This window comes from Notechis scutatus, chromosome 12 (genome assembly GCF_049901735.1).
Source record: "Notechis scutatus isolate UNSWTSFEM ecotype Mainland chromosome 12, rNotScu1.2, whole genome shotgun sequence".
Lineage (NCBI taxonomy): Eukaryota > Metazoa > Chordata > Lepidosauria > Squamata > Elapidae > Notechis > Notechis scutatus.
Genome location: NC_142020.1, coordinates 10,228,150 through 10,253,222, shown reverse-complemented (window position 1 = coordinate 10,253,222; position 25,073 = coordinate 10,228,150). Strand labels below are relative to the sequence as shown.

At 42.3% G+C, this 25,073-nt stretch overlaps 1 protein-coding gene across 3 annotated transcripts in view; it reads right to left on the bottom strand.

Moving 5' to 3' along the window:
• Positions 1 to 1,631: 1,631 nt before the first annotated feature.
• The window catches only part of LOC113421871 (uncharacterized), a 25,774-nt gene continuing 2,332 nt past the window's right edge, over positions 1,632 to 25,073 (bottom strand). The window contains exons 2-15 of one of the 3 annotated variants that reach the window (XM_087973299.1): positions 23,452 to 23,557; positions 19,662 to 20,593; positions 18,801 to 19,041; positions 18,075 to 18,232; positions 16,648 to 16,749; positions 15,529 to 15,729; positions 13,693 to 14,252; positions 11,020 to 11,323; positions 10,047 to 10,236; positions 8,722 to 8,852; positions 6,799 to 6,909; positions 5,700 to 5,897; positions 4,694 to 4,787; positions 1,632 to 3,515 (exon numbers count right to left, since the gene is read on the bottom strand). In XM_087973299.1, the coding sequence (XP_087829425.1) occupies positions 3,455 to 3,515; positions 4,694 to 4,787; positions 5,700 to 5,897; positions 6,799 to 6,909; positions 8,722 to 8,852; positions 10,047 to 10,236; positions 11,020 to 11,323; positions 13,693 to 14,252; positions 15,529 to 15,729; positions 16,648 to 16,749; positions 18,075 to 18,232; positions 18,801 to 19,041; positions 19,662 to 20,532 (3,222 nt within the window). In that variant the 5' untranslated portion in view covers positions 20,533 to 20,593; positions 23,452 to 23,557 and the 3' untranslated portion in view covers positions 1,632 to 3,454. Of the gene's footprint in view, positions 3,516 to 4,693; positions 4,788 to 5,699; positions 5,898 to 6,798; positions 6,910 to 8,721; positions 8,853 to 10,046; positions 10,237 to 11,019; positions 11,324 to 13,692; positions 14,253 to 15,528; positions 15,730 to 16,647; positions 16,750 to 18,074; positions 18,233 to 18,800; positions 19,042 to 19,661; positions 20,594 to 22,775; positions 22,796 to 23,451; positions 23,599 to 25,073 lie in introns of those variants that run through there. The other 2 variants (XM_087973300.1, XM_087973301.1) reach the window with 2 other exon arrangements.

Sequence of the window (25,073 nt, the reverse complement as noted above, 5' to 3'; positions counted from 1 at the left end):
AACTGTCAACTCCCATGGTTTGGAGTCATGGGTGCTGTAATACACACAGCACTCTTCATCTTTTCAAGGATCAACTTGGGAAACGAAAGGGCTTAGATTTTGCAGAAGACCATGCTAGCATGCAGTAGGTTCCAGATGTTTTGGGAGACTGTTAATACCATAGCATGTTCCAGACGCTGTAGAAGAGTGCTAGCATCCAGCAAAAGTTCCAGATGTTGCAGAAGACCATGCCAGCAATACATCAGGTTCCAGATGTTGCAGATCATAGTACCACCACAGCAGGTTCCAGATGAATCCAGCCGGCTTAATGCCTAAAGCAGGACTAGAACTCACAGTCACCTGGCTTTTAGCCTGGTGCTTTAACCACTACCCTAAAATTGCTCTTATTCACATATAATTGTCATAGTATTACTACTTTGTGATAAAGCATGTTGTGCGAACCCCATCCCTTTGTTTACTGGTCATAAATCCTTTTTTAGGTGCCACAGTAATCTTGAATCGCCATTCAAACAAATGGTTGTAAGTCGAGGTCTACCTGTAGTGCAGGATGAACATTATCTCTTCCTTAAAAGAATCAGCCACTATCATGCCCCTGGTGGACACTGAGGGAGAGGAGGAACCGCCAACAGGGAGTGGAAGTGTGGCTCCGGAGGTTGTGGAGGAGGCTGGGGAAGGGCAGAGGCCAGCTGAGCAGTCAGAGGAGGACCCAGGCCCATCCCCTATCCATCCTAAGGCATGCAGGGAGGAGAAGATAAGGGAGAGAGGTGGTCTACTTGGGAGGAGAGGGCCTTAATCCTTTTCATGGGCTGCAAGTGTGAGAACTGCATAAGAGTTTGGACCTGCATACTGGCAAATTCTGGAAACAACGTGTGTTTTATTTTGGTTTGAGGTTATCTTGGTTGACGTCCTTCCAACAGACTGTGCCTTGTTATTTCCTTGAATTTGATAAATACTACTCCTGTTCGTTGTGGAAATTTTGTCACTGTAGTTTGGTTTTTTATTTCACCTCTATCTGCTCATTAAATTCGGACTGTATTGCTTTCTTTTGAAGACTATTTTTGAGTATGTTTTATCTCCAACTGAGTATTATTGAACAGTGGGGCCAAGTTGGAGGCATTAAAGGACATTTATTTACATTTTGGATTTTGTTATGTTTGTGTTACACTCTGGGTCATCACAGCCACACATACAGTACATGCTTCTAGTTGGCAGCTCCCAAGTGGTGAAGGTCTCAGTTGCTTAGCATAACTAGGATAGCAAAGTGAAAGTATTCCCTCATTTGTATAGGACTCTTTGCTTTGATTGTGACAAGGAGAACAAAAGATCAAGCCATCCATTTCCAAAGAAAGTTGAAAAAGAGGGGTGGGGGAAGCTCTAAAGTATTGTCAGGAGGAGAAACTTCAGATTTCTTGATAGGTCTCATACCTGAAAAATCAATCATCAAGCTGCGTTTGGACTCCCAACTTTTTATTTATTTTTCAGTCCATTCATATGCCACCCAGTCCTTCTGACTCCCCGTGGCTCACAACAAATAAAACACAATCAATCAAAAGCAACATAAATACATTTCCAGCCCAAGGACAGCAAAAACAAACATCATAAGATCTCAGTGATCATAGGACAAAGAAGAATGAATAAGCAATGAACCATTTGTTTCACAACGGCCCGAATGCCAGAACTGGAAAAACCAAGAGCAGTGTATGAGTTTTTAAAAAATTGAAGAAAAAAAATGTAGGACGGTGGTAGGGCTCCAATCGGCGAGCTGAGGCCATTTCTAGTGTCATTAAGTCACTGAGCCAATCCCCCTCTGCTGTCACTGTCATCTTCCTTATTTCCACAGCAGAGGTCTCCAAACCTTGCAACCTGGCAACAACCAACCCCCACCTCCATCCTGCCTGAGGAACTCTGGGAGTTGAAGTCCACAAGTCTTAAAAGTTGCCCAGTTTGGAGACCCCTGTTCTACCGGAGCAAAAAATATTGCATCTGGATGGGAAATTAAATTAGCAATTGCTGCAATGTTAGGAGATCAGCAGAGGGCAGTAGCTGATTAAAAGTTGAACCCCCCAAAAAAAAACCTGCAGCTTCTACAAACTCTGTTAAATCAAGTGTGCCTGAAAGCAAATGTCACACCTACCCGTTTGATTAAGTTTCTTTACTGATCTAAGTAACATTATCAATGCTACAAGGCCTTCTAGCACTGATGATGTTATCTAGCTGGGTAGTGAAACAGCTGCAAGAATACAGTCAAGTTCACGGAGCACTAAGTACCCCCTATTCACTTCTTTAGAGGCGTAAAAAGCTGGTTCTGGGACAGCACATTTCAGATAACTGAAGTTGGGCTTTGTCCCACGGAAGATTGCCTTCACAGTTTATACCATCTTCACTTTTTGCCATTGCTTTGGGTTTTAATTTTTGCTGTGCTCTTCTTGATGCGAACAAGAAATTCACATCTGCAGAGCTAATAGCTACGCAAGCAAGGTGAAGACTACAAACAACAGTTTACTATACAAATTCCTGAGTTTCCATCTGGGGAGAGTGGAATCTTTGGACAAAGGTGACCTCTTTTTATTTTTATTTCTTTTCCTTTTGCTTATGTACTGTTTCTTAGAAAATGGGAGGTGAGGACAGGAACCTGCCTGCAGTCCAGTTACCCACAGCTGAAAATGTCAACTGAACCAACTGTGTTGTGAAAAGGTTTGCCTGAACTGATCTTTCCTGTTTCCCGAACTAGGAAATGAACTTGAGACTTTCTCTGCTTGGAAAGCAGGCACCTTCCCCCCTTTTCACAAACACATTTGAGGCATTCATTGTCAGTGGCAACACACCTCTCGACTAAGACAGTCCATTCCTTAGGAGAGCAAAGCCATTTTAGATCCAATTAACAATCCATGAAGGTGAGGTAACTTGAGCAGATTTCCGCCTTCGCCACTCCTTTCCTCTTCTGAAAAAATAATACTGGATTTATTAGAATTGAATCAAAGGCTTTCTGCCTCTTAAAAAAAAAGTTTTTCTTCTCTGTTTTCTCTCTCTTTCTTTCTCATTATTTCCTTTCTCTCTCGTTTTTCTTCTTACTTTCTTTCTCTCTCTCTCTCTCCCTTTCTTTTTTCTCTGATTGTGATGAGCAAAGCACTTTAACCCCCACTGACAAATTAGGGGGAGGAAATAATCACTTTGGCTACACATTTATTTTTTATTTTTATGGTGGGTGTGGAAAATATCATGGCACCCCCACCAATTTTTTCACTCAACCTGGCAGTGAGAGATGCTTGTAGAAACGAAGAGGTAGGTTTTCTCACACTCCATGGGAGAGCAGAAAAACAACATCCTCAACATAAATACTCCAGGAATTTGATCCGTTTTACACTGTGGTCAGTTGGCTGGAACGTTCTTCTGAGATTTACCTCTTCCTTAGATCCCAAATAGCCTTTTTCTTTACGGAGGCGCTTCCTGGTAGTCAAATGGCTGAAATAATCTCACAGCGATCGCTCAGTTCAATGTTGTTGTAATTCTGCGGTCTGAAAAACCCAGAAGGAAATAGATTAGGAAAATAGTGTGACTTCATTTGCTTAATGACATGGGCAGGCTGTTTCTGCTCTGCTTATCATAACAGAAAGCACAGAGATTAGAATCACAGAATTACAGGGACCTTGGAGGTCTTCTAGTCCAACCCCCTGCTTAGGCAGGAAACCCTATACCAATTCAGACAAAATGGTTATCCAATCTTTTTTTAAAAAAACTTCCAATGTTGGAGCATTTACAACTTCTGGAGGCAAGTTGTTCCACTGATTAATTGTTCTAACTGTCTTGAACTTACAACCATTCGTTTAGTGACTGTCCAAAGTGTCATGCCCTGTTGGAATCTGATTCTGAGGGAGAGGTGGAACAGCTGACAGGGAGTGGGAGTGTGGCTCCGATGGCTGTGAAGGAAACTGGGGAAGGGCACAGTCCGGCTGGGCATTCAGAGGAAGACCCAGGCCCACCCCCTCTTCATCCTAGGGTACACAGGGAGGAACAGAGAAGGGAGTAACATGGGCTACGGGGGAGAAAAAGGCCCTGATTCTCTTCATTAGCTGCAGCTGGGAAAACAGGCCTTCCATCGTTCCGTGGTGGGTAAAATGAGAACCCAGATTATTGGGGGCAATATGCTGACTCTGTAAACCGCTTAGAGATGACTGGAAATACTGTGAAGCAGTATATAAGTCTAAATGCTATTGCTATATACTCTTTATACAATAGCATGTTGTGTAGTGATAATTATATCTGCATATATTTCTTCTTAGGTATGTATACGCAAGCATTTCCCCATCAAACCTGATTGAAAGCTTTTGGAAAGAGAAAGAACTGCTAAAACATATTTTTATGTTTGTACTACAAAAGCGTCAAGGAAGCTGGAACTTGAGCTCTGGTGAAGAATATCGGAAATGTGGCCAAATGAGTAAACAAATACTTACAGTATTTATATACTATATTATTAGCATTATAACTTCAAACACACATTAAAGGAATGGCTGTAAGTTGAGGAATACCTCTATTGCCCAACACATTAAGTGGGGACCGTATTGGGCAAAGACGTCCATATAGGAAGATGGAGTCAGGTTCATATTGGAATATATGTTGTTAGGTTCATATTTTGGTTCCTAGATTTGGCTTTCGCACAAATCCCAAAACCAGCTCTTTTATTTTATTTTTTTACCTTTTTATACAATAGACAGCTCCACCGATTAACAGTAGTATGAACGAAATGGAACCCAAGATCAAAAAAGCAATTTTCCAAGCTTGAAATGAAGCTGTGGAAAAAGAGGAAAAACGGTATTGTTAATATAAGGGCTAAGTTCATCCATAGTTTCCTTTAATGGTTTATGGAATCAGTGGCAAACTGTGCACCCAAAACAAGAAAACACTATTGGGAGCTTTGAATCCCCAAAAGTAAAACTGACAATTATCTGTCATAAACGCTGAAGGTCCAGAAACAATTAAATCACAACGCTTTAGGATATACAAGCTGAGCTTTTCAGAATATTGCTAGGTGGGCCCAACTCATTTCTGAATGAATAATTTGGTACAGAATAAAATGCCCTGTATTTTAACAGTCATGAGGTTTCTAAATCAAATTTATCTAGATCGCATGACAGTTTATTTTCAATTCAGAACATCGCAAAACAAAAAGGTCCCTTCATTCATAATTGGATCCTTGGGGGTTTTCTCTATAACATTTACACTGAAAAAAAAAATCCATAAATATAAATGATTAATTAGGATTGCAGCCACCAAATATTTGATCTGTCAGGATTCTAGCAATCGCTCTAATTAAATCATGATTCTGGAGCCAACCTTCAATAAACTTCAAAGGATTCATTAGAGGCGACCTACTGGCCCTGCCCTGTATGAAGCCAACTCTGGCAAACGTAATTTACAGTCCCCTGTGACCCTGTTTCCCCCCTCCCCCCTGGGTGTGTCATAAATCAGATTCTCCAACCGAGCACATTCACAGGCTGGGTATCATCATTCACACTCTCCAATTAAATATATTCGTGGACAAAAGCTCTGGTATTTTAGTCACAATCTTTTAAAGATAAGAGTTGGAATGTACTTTCGCTTTCAACTGCTCTTCCAGATTTCCCCCATTTTTTAATGGCAACTACTAAAACACGCATAGGAATATTTTATGAGTTGACATGGTCACTACCTGACCGGATTACCTTTAGATATTGGTACCACTTCACTGGAAGGTGCGCAGGGTGCATTAGTTCTGAGGAATATCCCATCCACAGAAAATGGGTGGGAACTTAAGGAGAAATTCTGTTGCCATTGGATAAGGAGCTGCCGCTCTTCGGGTGATGTGGTCAGCATCCGACCAGACAGCTTCAATAGGGTATCAGAGCAAGTGAAATTCAGTTCTTTGGAAAGACAAGAAAGATGGACAGCTAGTCAGGCTTGGAAGATCAGGTCCCTACATGAAGGTCCAATTAAAGTGATCTATTGTGGGATGGCTCAGTGGTTAAAGATAGTGAGCTTGTCAGCTGGAAAGTTAACAGCCTGCGTTCAAGACCCAAGCACTGCACGATGGGATGAGTTCCTGTTATTTGCTCCAGCTCCTACCCACCTAACAAACCTAAAGCATGAAAATGCGAGTAGATAAATAGGTACCACTTCGTGGGAAGGTAACAGCTTTCATGCACCTTTGGCGTGTATCCATGCTGGCCACATGACCACCAAAGCATCTTCAAACAATGCTGGCTCCCTTAGCTAGGAAACGGAGATGACCACTGGGTCCTAGAACTGGACATGACTGGACAGGGGAAAACTTTATCTTTATTGCTAAATTGCTAGACAATTTAAAATTGAATGAAAAACACTGGCAATACAATTATTCTCCATACAGAGAATCATTTCTCCTTTCTCATTAACAATTGCAAAATGTGATAATAGGCAATTTTTATAGGAGCTCTGGGCATGGCATTTTAGGCTGTTTAAGGAGACCAATTTCTACATCCCTGCTTAAAACCAAGGGAGGAATATCTATGTCCTTCCAAACTATGTTAGATTGATAGTAGCTACCACCATCTTGATCATTTGGCTTTTCTGGCAGGGAACGATGGGCGCAGATATACAGTCAAATCTGAGCCACCACAGATTCCCCATATTAGCTTGAAAAGTTCTGAAACAGAGGTACAGCTAGAAAGCAATAACATTATTTCCACTGGCCATGACATGAATGTATTGTCCCCAGAAATATCAATCAGGAAGCAATATCAATCAATATGATGCTATGTTAAAAAAAATATGTTGGACACAAACCTTGCAAAGCACAGAGAGATATAGCACATAAACAGCTGTCTTCCATGGATCTCACTAGTGTCTGCTGGAAGTGAGCTTGTAGATGTGGATTTTGAAGCCAGAAGGAACAGTCTACCAAGAAAAGAATAGCCATCTTAAGCACCTGATTCTGGGCAACATACATTTATATATAAAAGCAAAGAGCAATATAAAAATCATACATTAAAAACATATTTTAAGAAACTCCTTGGTGTAGTGGTGAAAGCACCAGGCTAGAGAATGGGAGGTCATGAGTTCTAGTCCCACCTTAGCCATGAAGCCAGTCACTGTTCCTCAACCCCAAGTAGAAGGCAAGGCCAAATCAGTTCTGAAAAACATTGCTAAGAATAATGCAAGGACTAGTCCATGCAGTTGCTAGAAGTCAAAAACGGGTGCAAAGGCAAACGGAAAAAACAATCCACTCCACAAAAAAACTAGTATGGGCTTTTGACATGACCCAATGATACCAAAACTATTTTTCTTGGTTGAGTCTACAGCAGATATAGTAGCATCATGCCTCCTTCTGGGAAAAGAACTGAGGTGTCAGGCCCAAAACTAAGAATAACATATGGCAATTCTTTCAAGATGAGTATTGTTTCACACCCATTGACAAAAAACTTGTCACACTGTGAATTCTACTATCTGCATTGACAATGTACTCTGGAAACTATTAGGGAGAGGCTGTCTTCACTCTCTTTCTCCCACACATGCAGGAGTGGGATTCTACAGGTTCGCACCTATTCGCTAGAACCGGTTGTTAACATTCCAAGCAGTTTGGAGAACCAGTTGTTAGAAGAAATTACTGGCCTAATCCTGTAAGGAAGGCAGGAAGGAAACATTCTGGTGTTGCTTACAGAAACTGCCTCTCCGTTAACCCTTATTACATTCTTGGCAGGACTAGACTTCCTGTCTCAGGAACGTCTCTGGAGTTTTTTCCCCCTCCTTTGCTGGTACTTTGCTTGTGTGGAGTGATCATTCAAAGTTACAATGGCACTGACAAAAGTGATTTATGACATTTACGACTGTTGCAGCATCCCCACAGTCATAAGAGGCCAGGCGAGGAGATGCGTGCCTCAATGTGAGTGATGTTCAGCTGACCACACCCAGCCAGTCACATGACCACCAAGCCATGCCCACCACCTAAACCACGCCCACAGAACTGGTTGTTAAAAAAAATTGAATCCCTGTAAGATCCTTTCTTCTTCAAAAGGATCTTACAGACAGTCACAAAATATGGTTTTATTTTAACTGTTTTCCCTACTCTATCCTTCCCCTCCCTTACTCTTCCCTTTCCCCTCTCTTAGGCTTTCCTCTCTTCCCCTCTTGGTCTATGCCAAGGCCTATTTTTCTTTTTGTTGTACATAATTTGTAGTTGTGTTGTTCTTTTAAAGGTAAAACTAATAAAGTATTTTTCCAAAAAAAAAAAAATTGAATCCCACCTCTGCACACATGATATCTGGGATGCTTCTTATTCCTCTGGAATGTACTCCCTCCTTCCTGGAAATCTTCCCTACATTCCATCACCTCATGTGTGGACTTCAACTCTCAGAACCCCTCAGGCACCATGTGTGGACTTCAATTCCCAGAATCCCTCAGTTACCATGTGTCAGGCCCCAAACCAGGACTAACATGTGGTGATTCTTCCAGGCTGAGTTCTTTATTGTTTCACACATATAGACAAAATCTTGCCAGACTGGAGATTTTCCTGTCTGCATCTACAGTATAATATGGGAAGTATTGAGGAGAGGCTGTCTTCGCCCTCTTTCTCTCACACAGGATATCTGGACTGCATTGCCTCTTACTGCAGCCTTCCCTGCTCAAGATCTGCCTCCCCGCCACATTCCATCACACAAGGGATGACCTCATTCTGTCCAGTTGCACGCGAGACAAAAAAAGATAGCTTACTAGGGGTCCATAGGCACATTCTAAGATCCAAAGACAGAGATTCTTGAGGACAGCTATTCTCCATGCCTGGGGTGGGTTTGGAGATGAGGAAAGTTTCTTTGCAAAAAGGGCAGTAACTCGATGACCAGATTCTGCAAAAAGCAAACACAAAACATTTGTAGCATAGAAAATATTCAAGGATGGTTCAGTAGATGCAGTTAAGAAACTGTTCTGGTCCGCCGGCGGCCTGCGAAACTGGCAGCAGAGTCGGACAGTGGGGAGGAACATGGGCCAGGCCTGGAATATGGGGAGGGCTTGGATGACACAGAGATGGGGCCAGGGCCACCTGAGAATTATGTGCTGACTCCGGAGCCTCCAGAATCTGACATCAGTGAGGCAGAGGAACAGGGGGAGCCTGTTCCCAGTGCGTGTGTGCGCAGAGCTGCCAGAAGGCAAGAACAGTTAGGACAAAAGGGGCAACTCAGGAGTAAGGCTTGGAGGTGATTGGCCCCTCCCATAAGACATAAAGGAGGAGTAAAGGGACACGAGCCTTTGCAGGAAGCAACTTTGTTTATTCTGGTTGGTTTAAACTCTGAAGCTCCATGTGGACTTTGTGCTCCAAATGGCCTTGTACAACTAATTGGCAATTTAGTCATTGGCAGCATTTCAAGGGAGATAAAGGTGGGTGCTTATCAGCCTTATCCCGAAAGACTGTGGAAGACTTCTGTTGGACTATTCATAAACTGTTTGGGACTCATTACGGACTGTGAATGCATATAACTCACAGCCATTGAAATAAAACAAAAGATTTTTGGGAACAGCGTGTGATTGTTACTGTCTCAGGAAGCCTTGGTCAGAACAGACACTGGGCTTGTAGACCAGAAGGTTGACAGTTTGAGACCGAAGCACCACATGATGGAGTGACCCCCTGTTTTGGCCCAGCTCCTGCCCACCTAGCAGTTCGAAAGCAGACAAATGCGAGTAGATAAATAGGTACCACTTCAGTGGGACAATAACAGTGTTCCGTGACATCTTGACATATAGTTGCGCTGGCCACATGACCACGGAAATGTTTTCAGACAGCGCTGTTTCCCTTGGCTAGGACACAGAGATGAGTACCACCCCTAGAGTTGGACACAACTGGATGGGGGAAACCTTTATCTTACCCTTCACCTTTAATGGTGTGTGAGAATGACCTTGGGAGAAGAAGGAAGAGCTGCAGACAATAGCTGCATAAGAGGCAACCAAGCCCGGAGAAGAAATGTGGGCATGGCAAAGTTTTTAGTTTTTACAAAAAGAAATGCAGAATAGGAGTAGAAATAACAAGACGCTGTGGATATGCTCACCTTTCTCTTTTCCCAGGTATAGAGAGCATCTGAGAGATCGTCCCAGGGTTCCACACCAAACTGTCTTCTAGTTTCTCGGCAATATTTAGAGTGCCATATGGAAGTCGTACTTTACGGCTGAATAGGGCTACAGTTAGGATCTCCTGCTTCGGGAATGGGTGATTCCAGAGAGTGGGCATCACCAACTGCTCTGGAAAGAAACGGGATAAAATTAATGAAGGGTCAGCATTAAAAAAAAACCAAAGCAGTAAATAATTTATTTAAGTACATGACCGCCCAATTCACTCTAAGTGACTATATATATATATATATATATATATATATATATATATATATATATATATATATATATATATATTACACACACACACACACACACACATATACACATATGTGTGTGTGTGTGTGTGTGTGTGTGTTTGTTTTTTTCTGAGGTTTTCGCAGGTATTTGTATGTGGATCTTTGGTTATTCGGGTTTTCTCCCGCGTAAGATTGGAAGTATCTAGGCAATGTTTCAATGAAGTCTCATTCATCATCTTCAGGTTTGTGTATATATATATATATATATATATATATATATATATATATATGTGTGTGTGTGTGTGTGTGTGTGTGTGTGTGTGTGTGTGTACACACACACACACACACACACACATATATGGATGTATGTCCTCAGGGTCACCTGACTGGTTCAAATGGGTGGGAAGGCCCCATTTTTCTCAGGACACATTTTATTTGAGGATACAGATAAACCGCCAAGTGGCCTCAACTACTTTTGAGAAGAATGTAAATGACCATCTGCCTGCAAGGAGTATCAATCCTTCCATTCTCCACCATCTAGTCAGAGCTGAAGAAGCTCCTTGGATGAGAAGCAGAACGTCTTCAAGTAAAAACCAGAAAGTCCAGTTGCCTCTTGAAAAAATAAGCACCTTTGGGGCTTCCGGGAAGAGTTTATTAAGGACCAGCAACATACCATTAGGCTTATCACTTTGGGACGCCCGTCCTGGCCTGAGGACAAAAAGACCCTCGCTTCCAAATTTCCCTTGCAGGTGGATGCTGTTGTAAGGCCGGTTATGGTTTCCAGAGAAGAAGTGCAATGTGTATTTTTTCAAGCTGTCTCCAGGCTTCCCTCTCAGTTCAATGAACTTGTATAGAAATGAGTCGTTGGCCAGGCCCACTTCGTTGATGATGGCCGAAGAATTATGGATCACCTCTTTGGTGAGGTTCAAGTTGAAGGACATGCAAGAGTTTTCCCGAAGAGGTGTTATTTCAGTCACCTGGAAGGTGGGTAGGAGAAAGCATGTGAATTTGCAATGTTCGTTTCTTTTTAAGTTCATTTTTTAAATTTCTAACCGCTTTCCTCCAACTAGCCACTCGGTAGAGTTATTTTCAGAACTTAACCCTGGAGAAAAACATATGAGGGCAGGAATTTATTTAATTTCATTATTCTCATTTCAAGGCCAGCCAACTCTTTGGGAGCTCCGGAGAGCTTGGAGATAAAAAGAGAAACAATAATATAGAAAAATAAATTGTGACTGAGCAGAAGAACAAAACACCCGATTGTAAACCAAGCGTAACTCTAACAAAACCATGCTATTCCAAGCCTGGAAGAACAAACCGGCTTCCTGCATATCATAAGAATGGGAGATGTATGAATAATATTGGTTAGGGTACTGCGTAGTGGTTAAAGCACCAGGCTGGAAAACAGGAGACTGTGAGTTCAAATCCCACTTCAGTCATAAAAGCCAGTTGACAGACTTTGGTCCAATCACCGGGAGATGGTGAGTTCTAGTCCTGCCTTAGGCATGAAAGCCAAGTGGGTGACTTTGGATCAATCACCAGGAGACTCTGAGTTCTAATTCTGCTTTAGCCATGAAAACCAGTTGGGTGACTTTAGGCCGGTCCCTCTCTCTTAGCCCAACCTTCCTCTCAGAGTTGTTGTGGGAAAAATGTGTTGGATATGTTCACCACCTTGGATTGTTTGTAAAATATAATGATAATAATAATAAAAGTGAGATATAAATAAATAAATATGAATAGATGAGACCAACATGTCCACCTTCTCCAGGATCTTCCTTTGATCAGCGGTCAGCCAGATGTTTCTGAGAAATTCACTCAAGAGTAAAATTTAACATAATTCTCGGGTTTGGTGACACATTATTTCTGAATGTCGACACAATCAAAACCCTAGTGGAATAAAATTCAAAGTCTATTTCAGCCCACATCCTGTTTCCTTCTGGAAAACCCTGTGAGGAGGACTTTACACCCAATAAACTCTGTCAACCTCCTACCTCCATCAACTGTGGTTGAAGTTAATGAGATGACTTGATTCTGCTAGAACGGTGATTCAGCAGAGCTGGATTTGGGAGGGTCGTCAGATATCAGGTGGCTACAGCTAACTCCTCCATGAGCGGCTCAGTATGGTTGGAAGCAGGGATCTCTAACCTTGGCCACTTTTAAGACTTGTGGACCAACTCCCAGAATTCCCCAGCCAGGCTTGAAGTCAACAACTCTTAAAATGGCCAAGTTTGGAGATCCCCAGTTTACATCATAGCAATAGCACTCTTGGACTTATATGCTGCTTCACAGTGCTTTACAGCCCTCTCTAAGCGGTTTACAGAGTCAACCTATTTGCCCCCAACAATCTGGGTCCTCATTTTACCGACCTCGGAAGGAGGGAAGGCTGAGTCAACTTGGAGACGGTTGGGATCAAACTGCTGGCAGTGGGCAGAGTTAGCCTGCAACACTGCATTCTAACCACTGCGCCGCAAGGGCTCCTACTAGCAATAGCACTTAGACTTATATACCGCTTCATAGTGCTTTATAGCCCTGTCTAAGTGATTTACAGAGTCAGCCTCTTGCCCCCAACAATTTGGGTCCTCATTTTACCCACCTTGGAAGGATGGAAGGCTGAGTCAAACTCGAGCCTGGTGAGATTTGATCTGCCAAATTGCAGTCAGCAGAAGTAGCCTGCAGTACTGCACTCTAACCACTGCTCCTCATAACATTCATCATAACATATATCACTAGCTCGATACCTGTGCTTCACTACAAAACCATGTGGTCGGAAAAAAATCTGGCTCTGCCTACCAGCATCCATCGGTATTCATCTGGCTAGCATCCTGTCAGTGTGTGAGAGAGTTGAGGGCTGTTTGGAAACCGAAACAGTATTTGCTGTGTGAGCAAGGAGGAGCAAGGAGGAGCCTGGGCGTGGCTTAGCTCAACTGTTCTGGACTAAAGCTGCTTGGTGCTGTGAAACTGAAACTCCTCTCCTCTGCTTGTGTTTTGCATTTGGAAGAGATTTCTTTTCAGGTGGGGTGGGGGAGTAGAACTCCTTAGCATCGGAGTGTGTTAACAATAATAATACACGAAATATTAATGCTCCAATAGTCATTTTAAAAAATCCTTTCTTAGTGAGCACCTAGAAGAGGAATATACGTGCCAAATTTCAAGTTTGTAGGCTTTATGGATCTGGGATTTTGTGATGATGTGTGAGTGGCATTTCGCTTTTATATATAGATAGATTAGCCTAGTCAATGATGGTTGACTCAACCAACTATGCTAAAGTAAATCGGAGTAAAACAAAAAAGCAGATATGGACACTTGGCTGACCTCTGTGGCTCCTCTTACTCAATAGCCATTTTACCTGGAAACTCTTAGGATCTCTGGGCTTCAGGCTGAGGCATCGGCTGATGGATTCATCTTCAGTGCTATGGGAATCATTTTCATGGAGGACGTTCTGCCCAGGAGTGAGTAGAGCCACAAGTTTGTCAGCTTTTTCTGCACCTCGTGCTCTGTACACCACAGCATCAACCAGCCCATCAACGGTCACCTGCATGTTGTTTCTATAGACAGGATTGGTATTGCGGTAGAGCGCCACGGCGTCTACACCGTTTTGGATGGTGGACTCTGGCAAAAGAAGCGAGGGCTTGGGGGTGACTCCACCACTCCCTACAAGGAAGTAGCCCCACTCATTGGTTGAGTAGCCTGTCAGGTTCAAGACTTTGTAAGCCAAGTTGTTCCTGCCGTTGTACAGGACGAGCCAGTAATTCTCGAGCGAAAACGGTGCTTGTCCTGGGTAGAAGAGTTCAATGTATTCCGTGTCTTCTCGAGAGCCAGGATTGTCCGCATTCACTTCGTTGATAAGCAACCACAGGGGTGAAGTTGGAGGTTCTCCAGTTGTCCGTGGTTCTTCTGAAGTGACATCTACAATGAACCAAATCTTGTCACTTTAAACCAGGGTTCTCCAAACTTGGCAACTTTTAAGACGTGTGGACTTCAACTCCCAGAATTTAAAGGCATGAAAGAAGTGATCATAGTTTTGACAACCCTCATCTTATTTTTAATCAAACTTCACGAGCTAGTAGATTCAAAGAGAGACAGAAACCATCTGAAGACACTTGGTGAGCTTCAGAGTTGGGAAAAGATTTCAATCAGGCTCTCCACAGTCCTAACCCAACTTCTTGAAAGCATCCTGTTGGCAAGTTGATAGGACCAAGCTGGGGACTGATTGTCCCGGAGAAAATACACCTGTATGGTTGCTAAAGATCTACACCAGGGGTCCTCAAACTTGGCAACTTTAAGACTTGTGGGCTTCAACTCCCAGAATTCTGAGAGTTGAAGTCCACAATTCTTAAAGTTGCCAAGTTTGGAGACCTCTGCTTTAGACTGAACATACAAACATTTTATTGTAGGGTAAGCAGCTGATGTTTTTCTTTCCTGATCGCTGAAGAGAAAAAGGGGTTTACAGTCAATTTATGACCATTCATCCAGCAAACTTTCAAAAGTTATGACGGCACTGAAAAAACCGTGAATTACAACCAATCTTCACACTTATGACTGTTGCAGCATCCCTGCGGTCACATGATCCAAATTTGAACACTTGGCAATCCAGTACATATTTATGACAGTTGCAGTGTCCCTTGGTCATGTGATCGCCGTGCTGGCAGGGGAATTCTGGGAGTTGAAGTCCACCCATATTCAAGCTGCCCAAGGTTGAAAAACACTTATCTTAAAGGCAAAGGTTCCCCTTGCACATGCGTGTTAAGTCATTTCTGGGTCTAGGGAACAGTGCTCATCTCCATCAAAAAGCCAAAGAAGAGCCAGTGCTGTCCGAAGACGTCTCCGTGGTCATGTGGCCGGCAGGACCTAAACGCCCTCGAAGGCACACAGAATGCTGTTTCCTTCCCACCAAAGGGGTCCCTATTTTTCTACTTGCATTTTTACATGCTTTCAAACTGCTAGGTTGGCAGAAGGTGAGACAAGGGACGGGAGCTCACTCCGTTACGTGGCTCTAGGGATTCGAACAGCCAAACTGCCGACCTTTCTGATCGACAAGCTCAGCGTCTTAGCCACTGAGCCACTGCGTCCCCAAGGAACTTATCTTAAGGCCAAGCAATTCTTGCATTCCACAAAATGGTGAATGGCGAATCCTTTTGTGCTCTGGGGGCAGTGTGTTCTCCCGTCCGTCGCACTACTATACCTGGAGGTGTGTCTGTCCCATCTGCATTGCTAGAAAAAGTCTTCATCACTATGCTGTGGTTCTGGTTTCCAAAATGCAACCATTCTTTACTCTGCTCCAAGATTGAGAGGGCCTGCAACTCACGGTCCAGCTGTTCTGTTGACCGGGCACTCAAGAGGGCAGTGAAAACCAGCTCTCTGCCTTCACAGGTTAATACAGGATCTGTCACAAGAGGAGCGAAAGGGAAAAAAATCTCACTGTTGGTCTTAAATTTCTTTCCCAAATACTTTCATTACCTATTTTTCACTATTAGCATCGATCTGAATCTCTTTTCAGTTTCAATTCAGGTCTCTCTCTCTCTCTCTTTTTTACAGTTCGCTACCTATCCTCAACACACGCTAGAAGATCAGGAAGTAAATCAAACCGTAATACAGTTAATAAACGCAAATGGCTGTTTCATCAGCTGAACTATTCTATTCAGACTATTCATTTATACAATTCAAGGAACCAGCCAAGTGGTGGGATTCAAATTTTTTTTTACTATCAGTTCTGTCGGTATGGCTGGGTGGGTGTGGCTGGGTGGGTGTGGCTAAGTGAGCATGGCAGGGGAAGGGTACTACAAAATCCCCATTCCCTCCCCACCCCACTAACCTGCTTTCCAGCTCCCTTCTCCTATGCAGGGCAACCAAAGGAGACCCAGCCGATCAGCTGGGACTCAAGGGGAAGCAGAGAATAGATGGGGTTGGCGGAGCCAGTCAGAGGTGGGATTTGCCGGTTCTCCAAATTACTCAAAATTTTCGCTACCGGTTCTCCAGAACTGGTCAGAATTGGCTGAATACCACCTCTGAACCAGCCAACTGATCTTTTCTGCCACAGATTAAGCCATGAAAGAACACCACCAAGTTTTTCTTCCTTTGTTTTCAGTTGTGGTGTTAGGACATTTCCCACACATTTGTTTGTTTGTCCAGGGATGTCTTAGCCTCGTTTGTGAGCTTGTTAAAGATCTTACTGGAGGGTTTTTGTAAAAAACAAAACAAAACATGGAACCATGGTCTTTGTTGATTCTTTCTACTGTGGCTTTTTTTTTTTTTTAAGCCATGGGTCTGAAACACTCCAAGAGAAATGTACCACACAGCTCACCTTTGAAATAGGCTGGGGAAAAACTGCAGTTGCATCGTTTCTCCAGAGACTGGGCCAAAGCTCTCGGTATCGTGCCTTCGTCCTGAGGTTTTTGATGACAACCTTAAGGTACAAAAGACACAGAAGAAAGATGAACTGAAAGAGACAGAGAAGATATAAGGTTTGTATCTTCCACTTGGTTTGCTTAATGTGTTTACACCCTCCCTCTCAGGTGCAAAGGCTCAGGACCTTTGCAGTTAGCAGAATCTGCATTAACAGAATCTTGCAAGTCTGAAAGTGGAATGGAATGGAATGGAATGGAATAGAAATAGAAATAGGAATGGAATGGAATGGAATAGAATAGAATAGAATAGAATAGAATAGAATAGAATAGAATAGAATAGAATAGAATATGGAATGGAATGGAAAGGAATAGAATAGAATAGAATAGAATAGAATAGAATAGAATAGAATAGAATAGAATAGAATAGAATGGAATATTGGAATGAAAAATGGAATGGGATTGAATAGAATAGAATAGAATAGAATAGAAAAGAAAAGAAAAGAAATAGGAATGGAATGGAATGGAATGGAATAGAAATAGAAATAGAAATAGAAATAGGAATGGAATAGAATGGAATTAGAATAGAATAGAATAGAATAGAATAGAATAGAATAGAATAGAATAGAAAAGAAATAGGAATGGAATGGAATGGAATAGAATAGAATAGAATAGAATAGAATAGAATAGAATAGAATAGAATAGAATATGGAATGGAATGGAATAAAATATAGAATAGAATAGAATAGAATAGAATAGAATAGAATAGAATAGAATAGAATAGAGAATGGAATGGAATGGAATGGAATAGAATATAGAATAGAATAGAATAGAATAGAATAGAATAGAATAGAATAGAATAGAATAGAACAGAATAGAATATAGAATGGAATGGAATAAAGAATAGAATAAAGAACGAACAGAATAGAATAGGGAATGAATAAAATAAAGAATGAACAGGAATAGAGAATTAATAGAATAAAGAATGAATAGAATAGAATAGAATAGAATAGAATAGAATAGAATAAAGAATGAATAAAATAAAGAAAGAATAGAAAAGAGTAAAGAATTATTAGAACAAAGAATTAATAGAATAGAATAATAACTTTATTGTCACTCTGAATGTCACTTTGATTTCTATTCTAAAGCTTCCACGGTCTCTTTTACATCCTGAGAAACTAAGGAGGGGGTCCCTTTTGAGCCCCTTGCCCCATCCATTATCCACCTGAAGGCTATGCTGCCTCTTATTTGGCTGTTCCCTTGGCCGCATCACTTGGCTTCTTCCCCCGAGGTCTTTCTCACTAACTTATTACAGTACATTTGGTGCAATCCCATGCTTCAATTCACACACATTCCCCCACTGTCCCCTCCCCCAGGTAGAGCTTACCTTCCACTTGAAAAAAAAAGGAAACTTTCTGGCTAAAGCGCCTCTTCGGGCAGTCGTTGAACTGCAAAGGCGTGGGCTTGGCGAGGGCATAAGAGGAGGCATCGCGGGAGACGGAGCAGCAGAAGCACCGGCTGACAGATGCACCATCCGCCTGGGATCTGATGGAAAGGATCAGAGGGGAAGAGAAAAGTCCATAATTAATCAGAGGGAAAGGCTGGCAGAGAACGTGGGTGTCAGGTTTGGAAGCCATATTAGCACCAGATGCTTCCATACTGCCACATTTTTGAGCCTGGGAAAATGGCAGGGGGGGGGATTTTGTGGTGTGTATGTGGTTAGACCTAATAGCATTCTTTTTCTAAGTCAAGGTCATGTTATTTCTGCACCTGGGTGAGGAGACGTCTCAAGTTGGGACGGATGGTGATTGGGGCATGCGATGCGATGATGGGTGCAGGGGGCTGGATTTGTAATTTTCTACTTATTGGAGGCAAACTGGGAACTTTCAGATTCGGGATTTCCCGGATGTGCCAGTTTACTACTCTAATAAAAGGAAACTTTGAGAACATGTCTGCCTCGGAGTTATTTATCGGAGTTGAGGTTTTTCTGGAATGCTGACAGTTAGGAAATGCAGAAATGGCTGAAGCGATTCTAAATAGTTTATCTTCTGCAAAATGGGCAAGAAGGTAGATGCTTTTCTAAACGGAATGGGCCAGCTCCCAGCTTCCTTACTGTCTGCTCAGGTAAAAGAGAGGCTTCCCAGGGGTCAAGGAGTCCAGCAGCTCCAAATCCGGCTGTTCCACGGTTGTGTACACCAAGGCATCCAGAAGGTCTGGTGTCGACGTGACGCTGGAGCCCACCCCAAAGTGGTTGATGGACCCTCTGTACAGGGCAATGGCGTTGGTGCCTGCTTTGAGAAGCGGGGTGCTGGAATTCTGGAGGAAAGTGAAATTCTGAAAGTGAGCTGCGCCCCCTGAAAGAAAGAGAACCTTAATGTAGCATTTTTAAAGGAGGCCTGTATAGGTATCCTCGACTTACAAACACAATGCACCCTGACATTGATCTACCCAATGGCTACTGATTGTGCTGGCCAATGGATCCTGTGTCAGAAACTGTATAAACAAGATATATAGAAAACTGAAACGGCTGTGAAAGTCTGACTCACAGACGAACACAATAAAGAAGCCTGACGATGGCAGATGAGATTCTGCCGAAACGTTGCTACAACTTTAAAGGCACAACTATAATGACGTGGGAAAATACCCGAACAAAGCTGAATACCATACATACATACATACATACATACATACATACATACATATTACGCCATTGTGTTGTGCTTTAAAGTTGTAGCAAGTTTGCAGAATCTCATCTGCCATCATCAGGCTTCTGTATTGTGTTCATCTGAACACAATACAGAATACAATACAGAAGCCTGATGATGGCAGATGAGATTCTGCTGAAACGTTGCTACAACTTTAAAAGCACAACTATAATGACTTGGGGAAAATACCCGAACAAAGCTGAATACCATACATGTAAGTACCCGCGAAAACTTAAGAAAACATATATATAGAAAGTATCTAGCCCTACCTGGGATTTTGGACAATCCTGAACCCAACAGAAGTAACCCATCGGGAGAAGTTTCACCCTTGACTTCCATGACAGAGTAGATCTTCTGGGTTCTTCCTTCCATAAGCACCATCACCAGGTCCTTCACCTCTACGGAAGGAGGACCTTGGAGCTCCACAAACTCAGCGTCTCCGGGTGAGGATGCCAACTTAACCTCATTGATGAGCACCACAGAGGCATTCAACTGCGAGAAAGGGATGCAGTGGTTATCGGAGCCTGGGGTTGGTGCGCCCACTTGGAAGAACCTCTGAGAATCCATCCCTTGGCACCTCTCTAGAGATTCGTCATCGGTGGTCCGGAAGGAAGGGTCCTCCAAGAAAGCTTCTGTGCCAGGGGTCAGAACTCGAATTAACTCATCTGCTTTGTCCCTTTTATTAGATTTATGAACCAAAGCGTCCTCCAGGCCTTCGTTGTCTACAGGCATGCCTACGTACAAGTCCGACCTCCCAAAATAGACAGCAATGGCATCCGGTCCATTCTGGATTGTGGCCTTCGAGAGGATTATAGCTGGCCTTGGGACGAGGTTGCCAGACCCAATCAGGAGAAAACCTTGGTCATCTGTGGAAAAACCATCAAGATCCAAGACTTTGTAGGCCATGTTTCCCTTCCCGTTGTAGAGGACTAAATGATACCCCTTCAAAGCAACTCTTCGTCCGCTAACATGATAGAGTTCTAAATACTCCATGGTATCATCTCCTGGATTATCTGCATTGACCTCATTAATCAGGAGGGTCGGCTTCCTCTTTTGGCCCTGGATGAGGTTCTGTGAATTCCCTTCACGGAACCAGAAGCACAGAAGGATCACAGATGCACAGATCAAGCCAGATCCCATGACGGCAGAGACAAGCTGTTGCCCAGGAGCCTAAACAATCTGGTCCACTTTCCAAACAGGTCTGCACAAAACAGAAGAGAAAATAGCTGGGGGGAAACAGCAAATAGGATGCAAAGGAATAATAGATATTCCACCGTCACAACGAACGATGATGAACGCACAAAGATATAGACGCCTCAAATCCAAACAAGAATGACAAGGAAGTCCCCTGCTCGTCTACAGTTATAATCTCCATTTTATAACTTTATCCTTTCCATTAATAGAACAACAACAGAAATTAAAAAGCCGTACTTTCCTTGTAAATCATTGCCAACCTGGCCATAATCAGGATGATCCAAAGCAATAGCAAATACCCTTATCTTGGAAAGGACACGTAGCTTGGAAACGGCAACGAATAGTGCATACCAATAAAGTATACGGTAATACACTTTTTTTTTCCTTTTCAACCTCCTTCTTATTCCTCCTTCCAAAGAGAGAATTGCCAGTCCGTGGCCAGAGGAGAGCGAATAAAATTAGTTGAGAGAGGATTTGCTTAGGGGGGAAATATTTCTTTAAAATTGCACGTCTGAGAAAATGCGGCCACTAGGATTAGGTTAACCAGGGGTGGGCTTCTGGGGGTTCGTAGGGGTTCGGGAGAGCCCCTAGCTAAGATTCTGTGCAAATCCCACTCCTGGCTGGCCCCGCCCACTCCACCCCGCCCCTCCCAGGAGTCCCCATGTGGCCCGTTTTGGATGCAGGTAAGTGCAGGGCCTGCATGGAGGTTCAGGGAGGATGAAAAATGGGCCTCCCGGAAGTTCAGGAAGGCCAGAAATGGGCCTGTTTCTGGCTTCCAGAAAGCCTCTGGAGCCCGGGGAGGCTATTTTTGCCCTTCCGGAGGCTCAAGGAAACCCCCCAGAGCTCAGGGAGGGCAAAAATGCCCCCTCCCCACCGTGGTGCAGGAGGTTGACTAGGCCATGTCCACCATGGCTGTTAGGAATCTGGCCACCAATTAGTTGGGTTGGCAATAGATAAACCAACAATATATGTTTGTAGCTTTAAGACAAAATCACTGTATTGATTTATACTACGTATATTCCGATTGGTTGATTATGTTGCAAATTACCATAAGAGGGAGCTAGAGATCTTAGCTTGCTCTCTCTGACATTCTCTGACATTCTGTTGCTATCTAAGGTTCTCTGTTGCATTTATGCTGTGCTTATACTTTGATATCTTTGTTTTACTGTAAATGACAAAGGCAACCGGTAAGAAGACTTTGTAATTGGATATTCTTTGGACTGTTAAACGTATATGACCTGGACCATTTATTGGACTGTGCTATTTCTTAAAGTAAACTTTAACTCGATTTAGTGTATCTGTGTATGGCTGGATAATTATTCATAACTATTCTCATAAACGTTTCCATGTGCATATCCTTGTTACTCAAGGGTTATTCTGTACATATCATAGCAATGGCCATGCCCACCCAGTAACCGGGCAGAGAACCAGTCGCTAAAATTTTTGAAGCCCACCCCTGAGGTTAACCATGGTTTATTCGATCCCTTTTGCTTGGATTCTCATACAGGTAGTCCTCGACTTACAACCCCAAAATGAGCCCAAAATTCCTGTCGGTAAGCGAGACAGTTGTGAAGTTTGTCCCATTTTAAGACCTTTCCTCCCACCATCGTTAAGTGAATCATTGCAGTTGTTAAGTCAGTAAAATGGTTGTTTAAGTGAATTAGTTTTCCCCATGGGCTTTGCTTGTCAGAAGGTCACAAAAGGGGACCACGTGACCCTGGGACGCTGCAACCGTCATAACTAGGAGTCAGTTGCCAATCAGCTGAATTTCGATCACATGACCACGGGGATCCTGCCACGGTCATAAGTGTGAAAAACGATCATTTTCAGTGCCACTGAAACTTCGAATGTTCACTAAATGAATGGTTGTAAGTCAAGGATGACCTGAATAGATGTCACTTGAAAAATATTATTATTCCATTCAAACATACCACTAAATTTAACCGAGTCCTGTCCTTATAGCTGATTTGTACTGTATCATTAATCTTATACTTTACAGGGACTATTTGTTAGGTTATCTTAAGATTATATAATGAGTCAATATTGGTATAACCCTGAAACATTAATACATGAAATTTTACGGCCTCACGTTATCTGTTATTTCCATTCACTTAATAAAGCACAATAAACCCACTGAGCTTTAGCTGGCCAAACAGACTTCCCCTTCCACATTAGGTCCAAATATTTACTTAACCGTGGTTGGTAATAAAGCCGTAATCGGCGAGACCACATCTGCTAAGCCACACACTGTCACTGTCCCAAACCTAATTCCACAAAGACAAATAAACATTTTTACAGTGAGGTATGGGATAAAAATAACTGATTTTGTTGTCGTTTATGATTAGGAAATGAATGGGTTGCACATCAGAAAAACGTAGGTGGGGTTCCAGCTCCTTTTTTTAAAAATCCACTGTAAAAACTGTGGTTTACACACAAAGACACCAAGACCACAGCCTGGATAAGCTCATATCCTGTTATTGGTGAAAATAACTTTTTGATTAACAACATGTTGATGCGCAAATAGGTCAGAGAGGAAAAACGCTTTACAAAATGCAATTCTAGCAGCTCTGTCGCATTAAAACCCGTTGCTGTTAACACCTCCCACTAAAGTTTTCAGAAATCGTAACCACTACACCCCTCTTTCCCCCACTAAGTTGCACACTTCAGCTTCCTGGAATGAATCCCTGGGCGTGATATTCTTAACAGCTTCGATTTATGTTTCCTTTGGGTGTTTTCAAAATGGAAAGCATTCTGAGCTATTAAGGAGGAAGCTTGCATTTCTAGTTTTATTCTGTCTTGTATAACCCTTGTTTTCTCCAAAGTTTGACCTGTCAAAACCATGGGAACAGTACAGTGTTTACCTACCTGTCACGTTAATTGGAAGGTTGGGAAGACCACAATATTAAAAACAAAAGCAGATCTTCCGCGGCACCAGAAAAATGCTTCCACAGCCAATGTAGATATTCATCTCCTGGAACAGCAAAGAACAGAAAATAAAGAAGCACTACTAGGCTGGGCAGAGATTACATTGCATTAATATAGAAGAGTGATTATCACATTGGTTAAAGTGTCAGCCAAGATTGATATGGTTCACATCTGCATTTGGTTACCAACCTACCACCATTGCAGTCTGCACCAGGGATCTTAACAAATCTTGAGTGGAGTGGAAGTGGAGTGGAAGTGGAGTGGAAGTGGAGTGGAATGGAGTAGAGTAGAGTAGAGTAGAGTAGAGTAGAGTAGAGTAGAGTAGAGTAGAGTAGAGTAGAGTAGAGTAGAAAAGAGTAGAATAGAATAGAATAGAATAGAATAGAATAGAATAGAATAGAATAGAATAGAATAGAATAGAATAGAATAGAACAAAAAATAATATAATAAAATGGGAAAGAATGGAATGGAATGGAATGGAATGGAATGGAATGGAATGGAATAGAATAGAATAGAATAGAATAGAATAGAATAGAATAGAATAGAATAGAATAGAATAGAATAGAATAGAATAGAAAATAATATAATAAAATGGGAAAGAATGGAATGGAATGGAATGGAATGGAATAGAATAGAATAGAATAGAATAGAATAGAATAGAAAATAATATAATAAAATGGGAAAGAATGGGATGGAATGGAATGGAATGGAATGGAATGGAATGGAATAGAATAGAATAGAATAGAATAGAACAGAACAGAACAGAATAGAATTCTTTATTGGCCAAGTGTGATTGGACACACAAGGAATTTATCTCCAGTGCCTAAACTCTCAAGGTACATACAAACAACAAAGTGATAGGTCATAGATAATAATTACTGTCATTAATCATAAGACACAAAAACCAGTGATAAATTCTAGATTCTTCTCAGCAGAAGGTAGTAGGAAAGATCAGAAGATGAGAAAGATGAGAAGGATAATAGCAATGTCGCCTACTACGTGGGTAAATATATTTAGGTCTAAGACAGCGCTGTAGGAATTAGGTGTTCAGTAGAGTGATCCCATGGGCTGGTGGGATGGGGAAGTATCTCTGTTTCTAATCTGCACTTGGTTACCAACCTATAGCCTGCATCTTAAAAAAATCTTACAAGAACAGAACAGGGTAGAATACCAATCTACCACATCTTGCATTGCTGATCTTAACAGGTCTTGTAAGATAGGATAGGATAGGATAGGATAGGGGAGGGGAAAGGAGAGGATAGAAATTAGGACAGGACAGAACAGAATAGAATAAAGTTACCAGCGACCGGGATTTACAATCTTCAGACCAGAACGGAACCGTGTATACAATCTACCTGCATTGGATCTTAACAGGTGTAGGATATTAGGATGCAGAACAAATAATACCCCGGTTTGCACCTATCTTAAACTTGCCAGTCTGTTATACCGATGCTCTAGATATCATTGTGAGAGAAAGAAAAAGAAAAACTTCAACACACAAATAGGATTGGTTACACGTCAGTTGGCACACACCGCATTTGTGGGAAGCCACCATTGTCTTC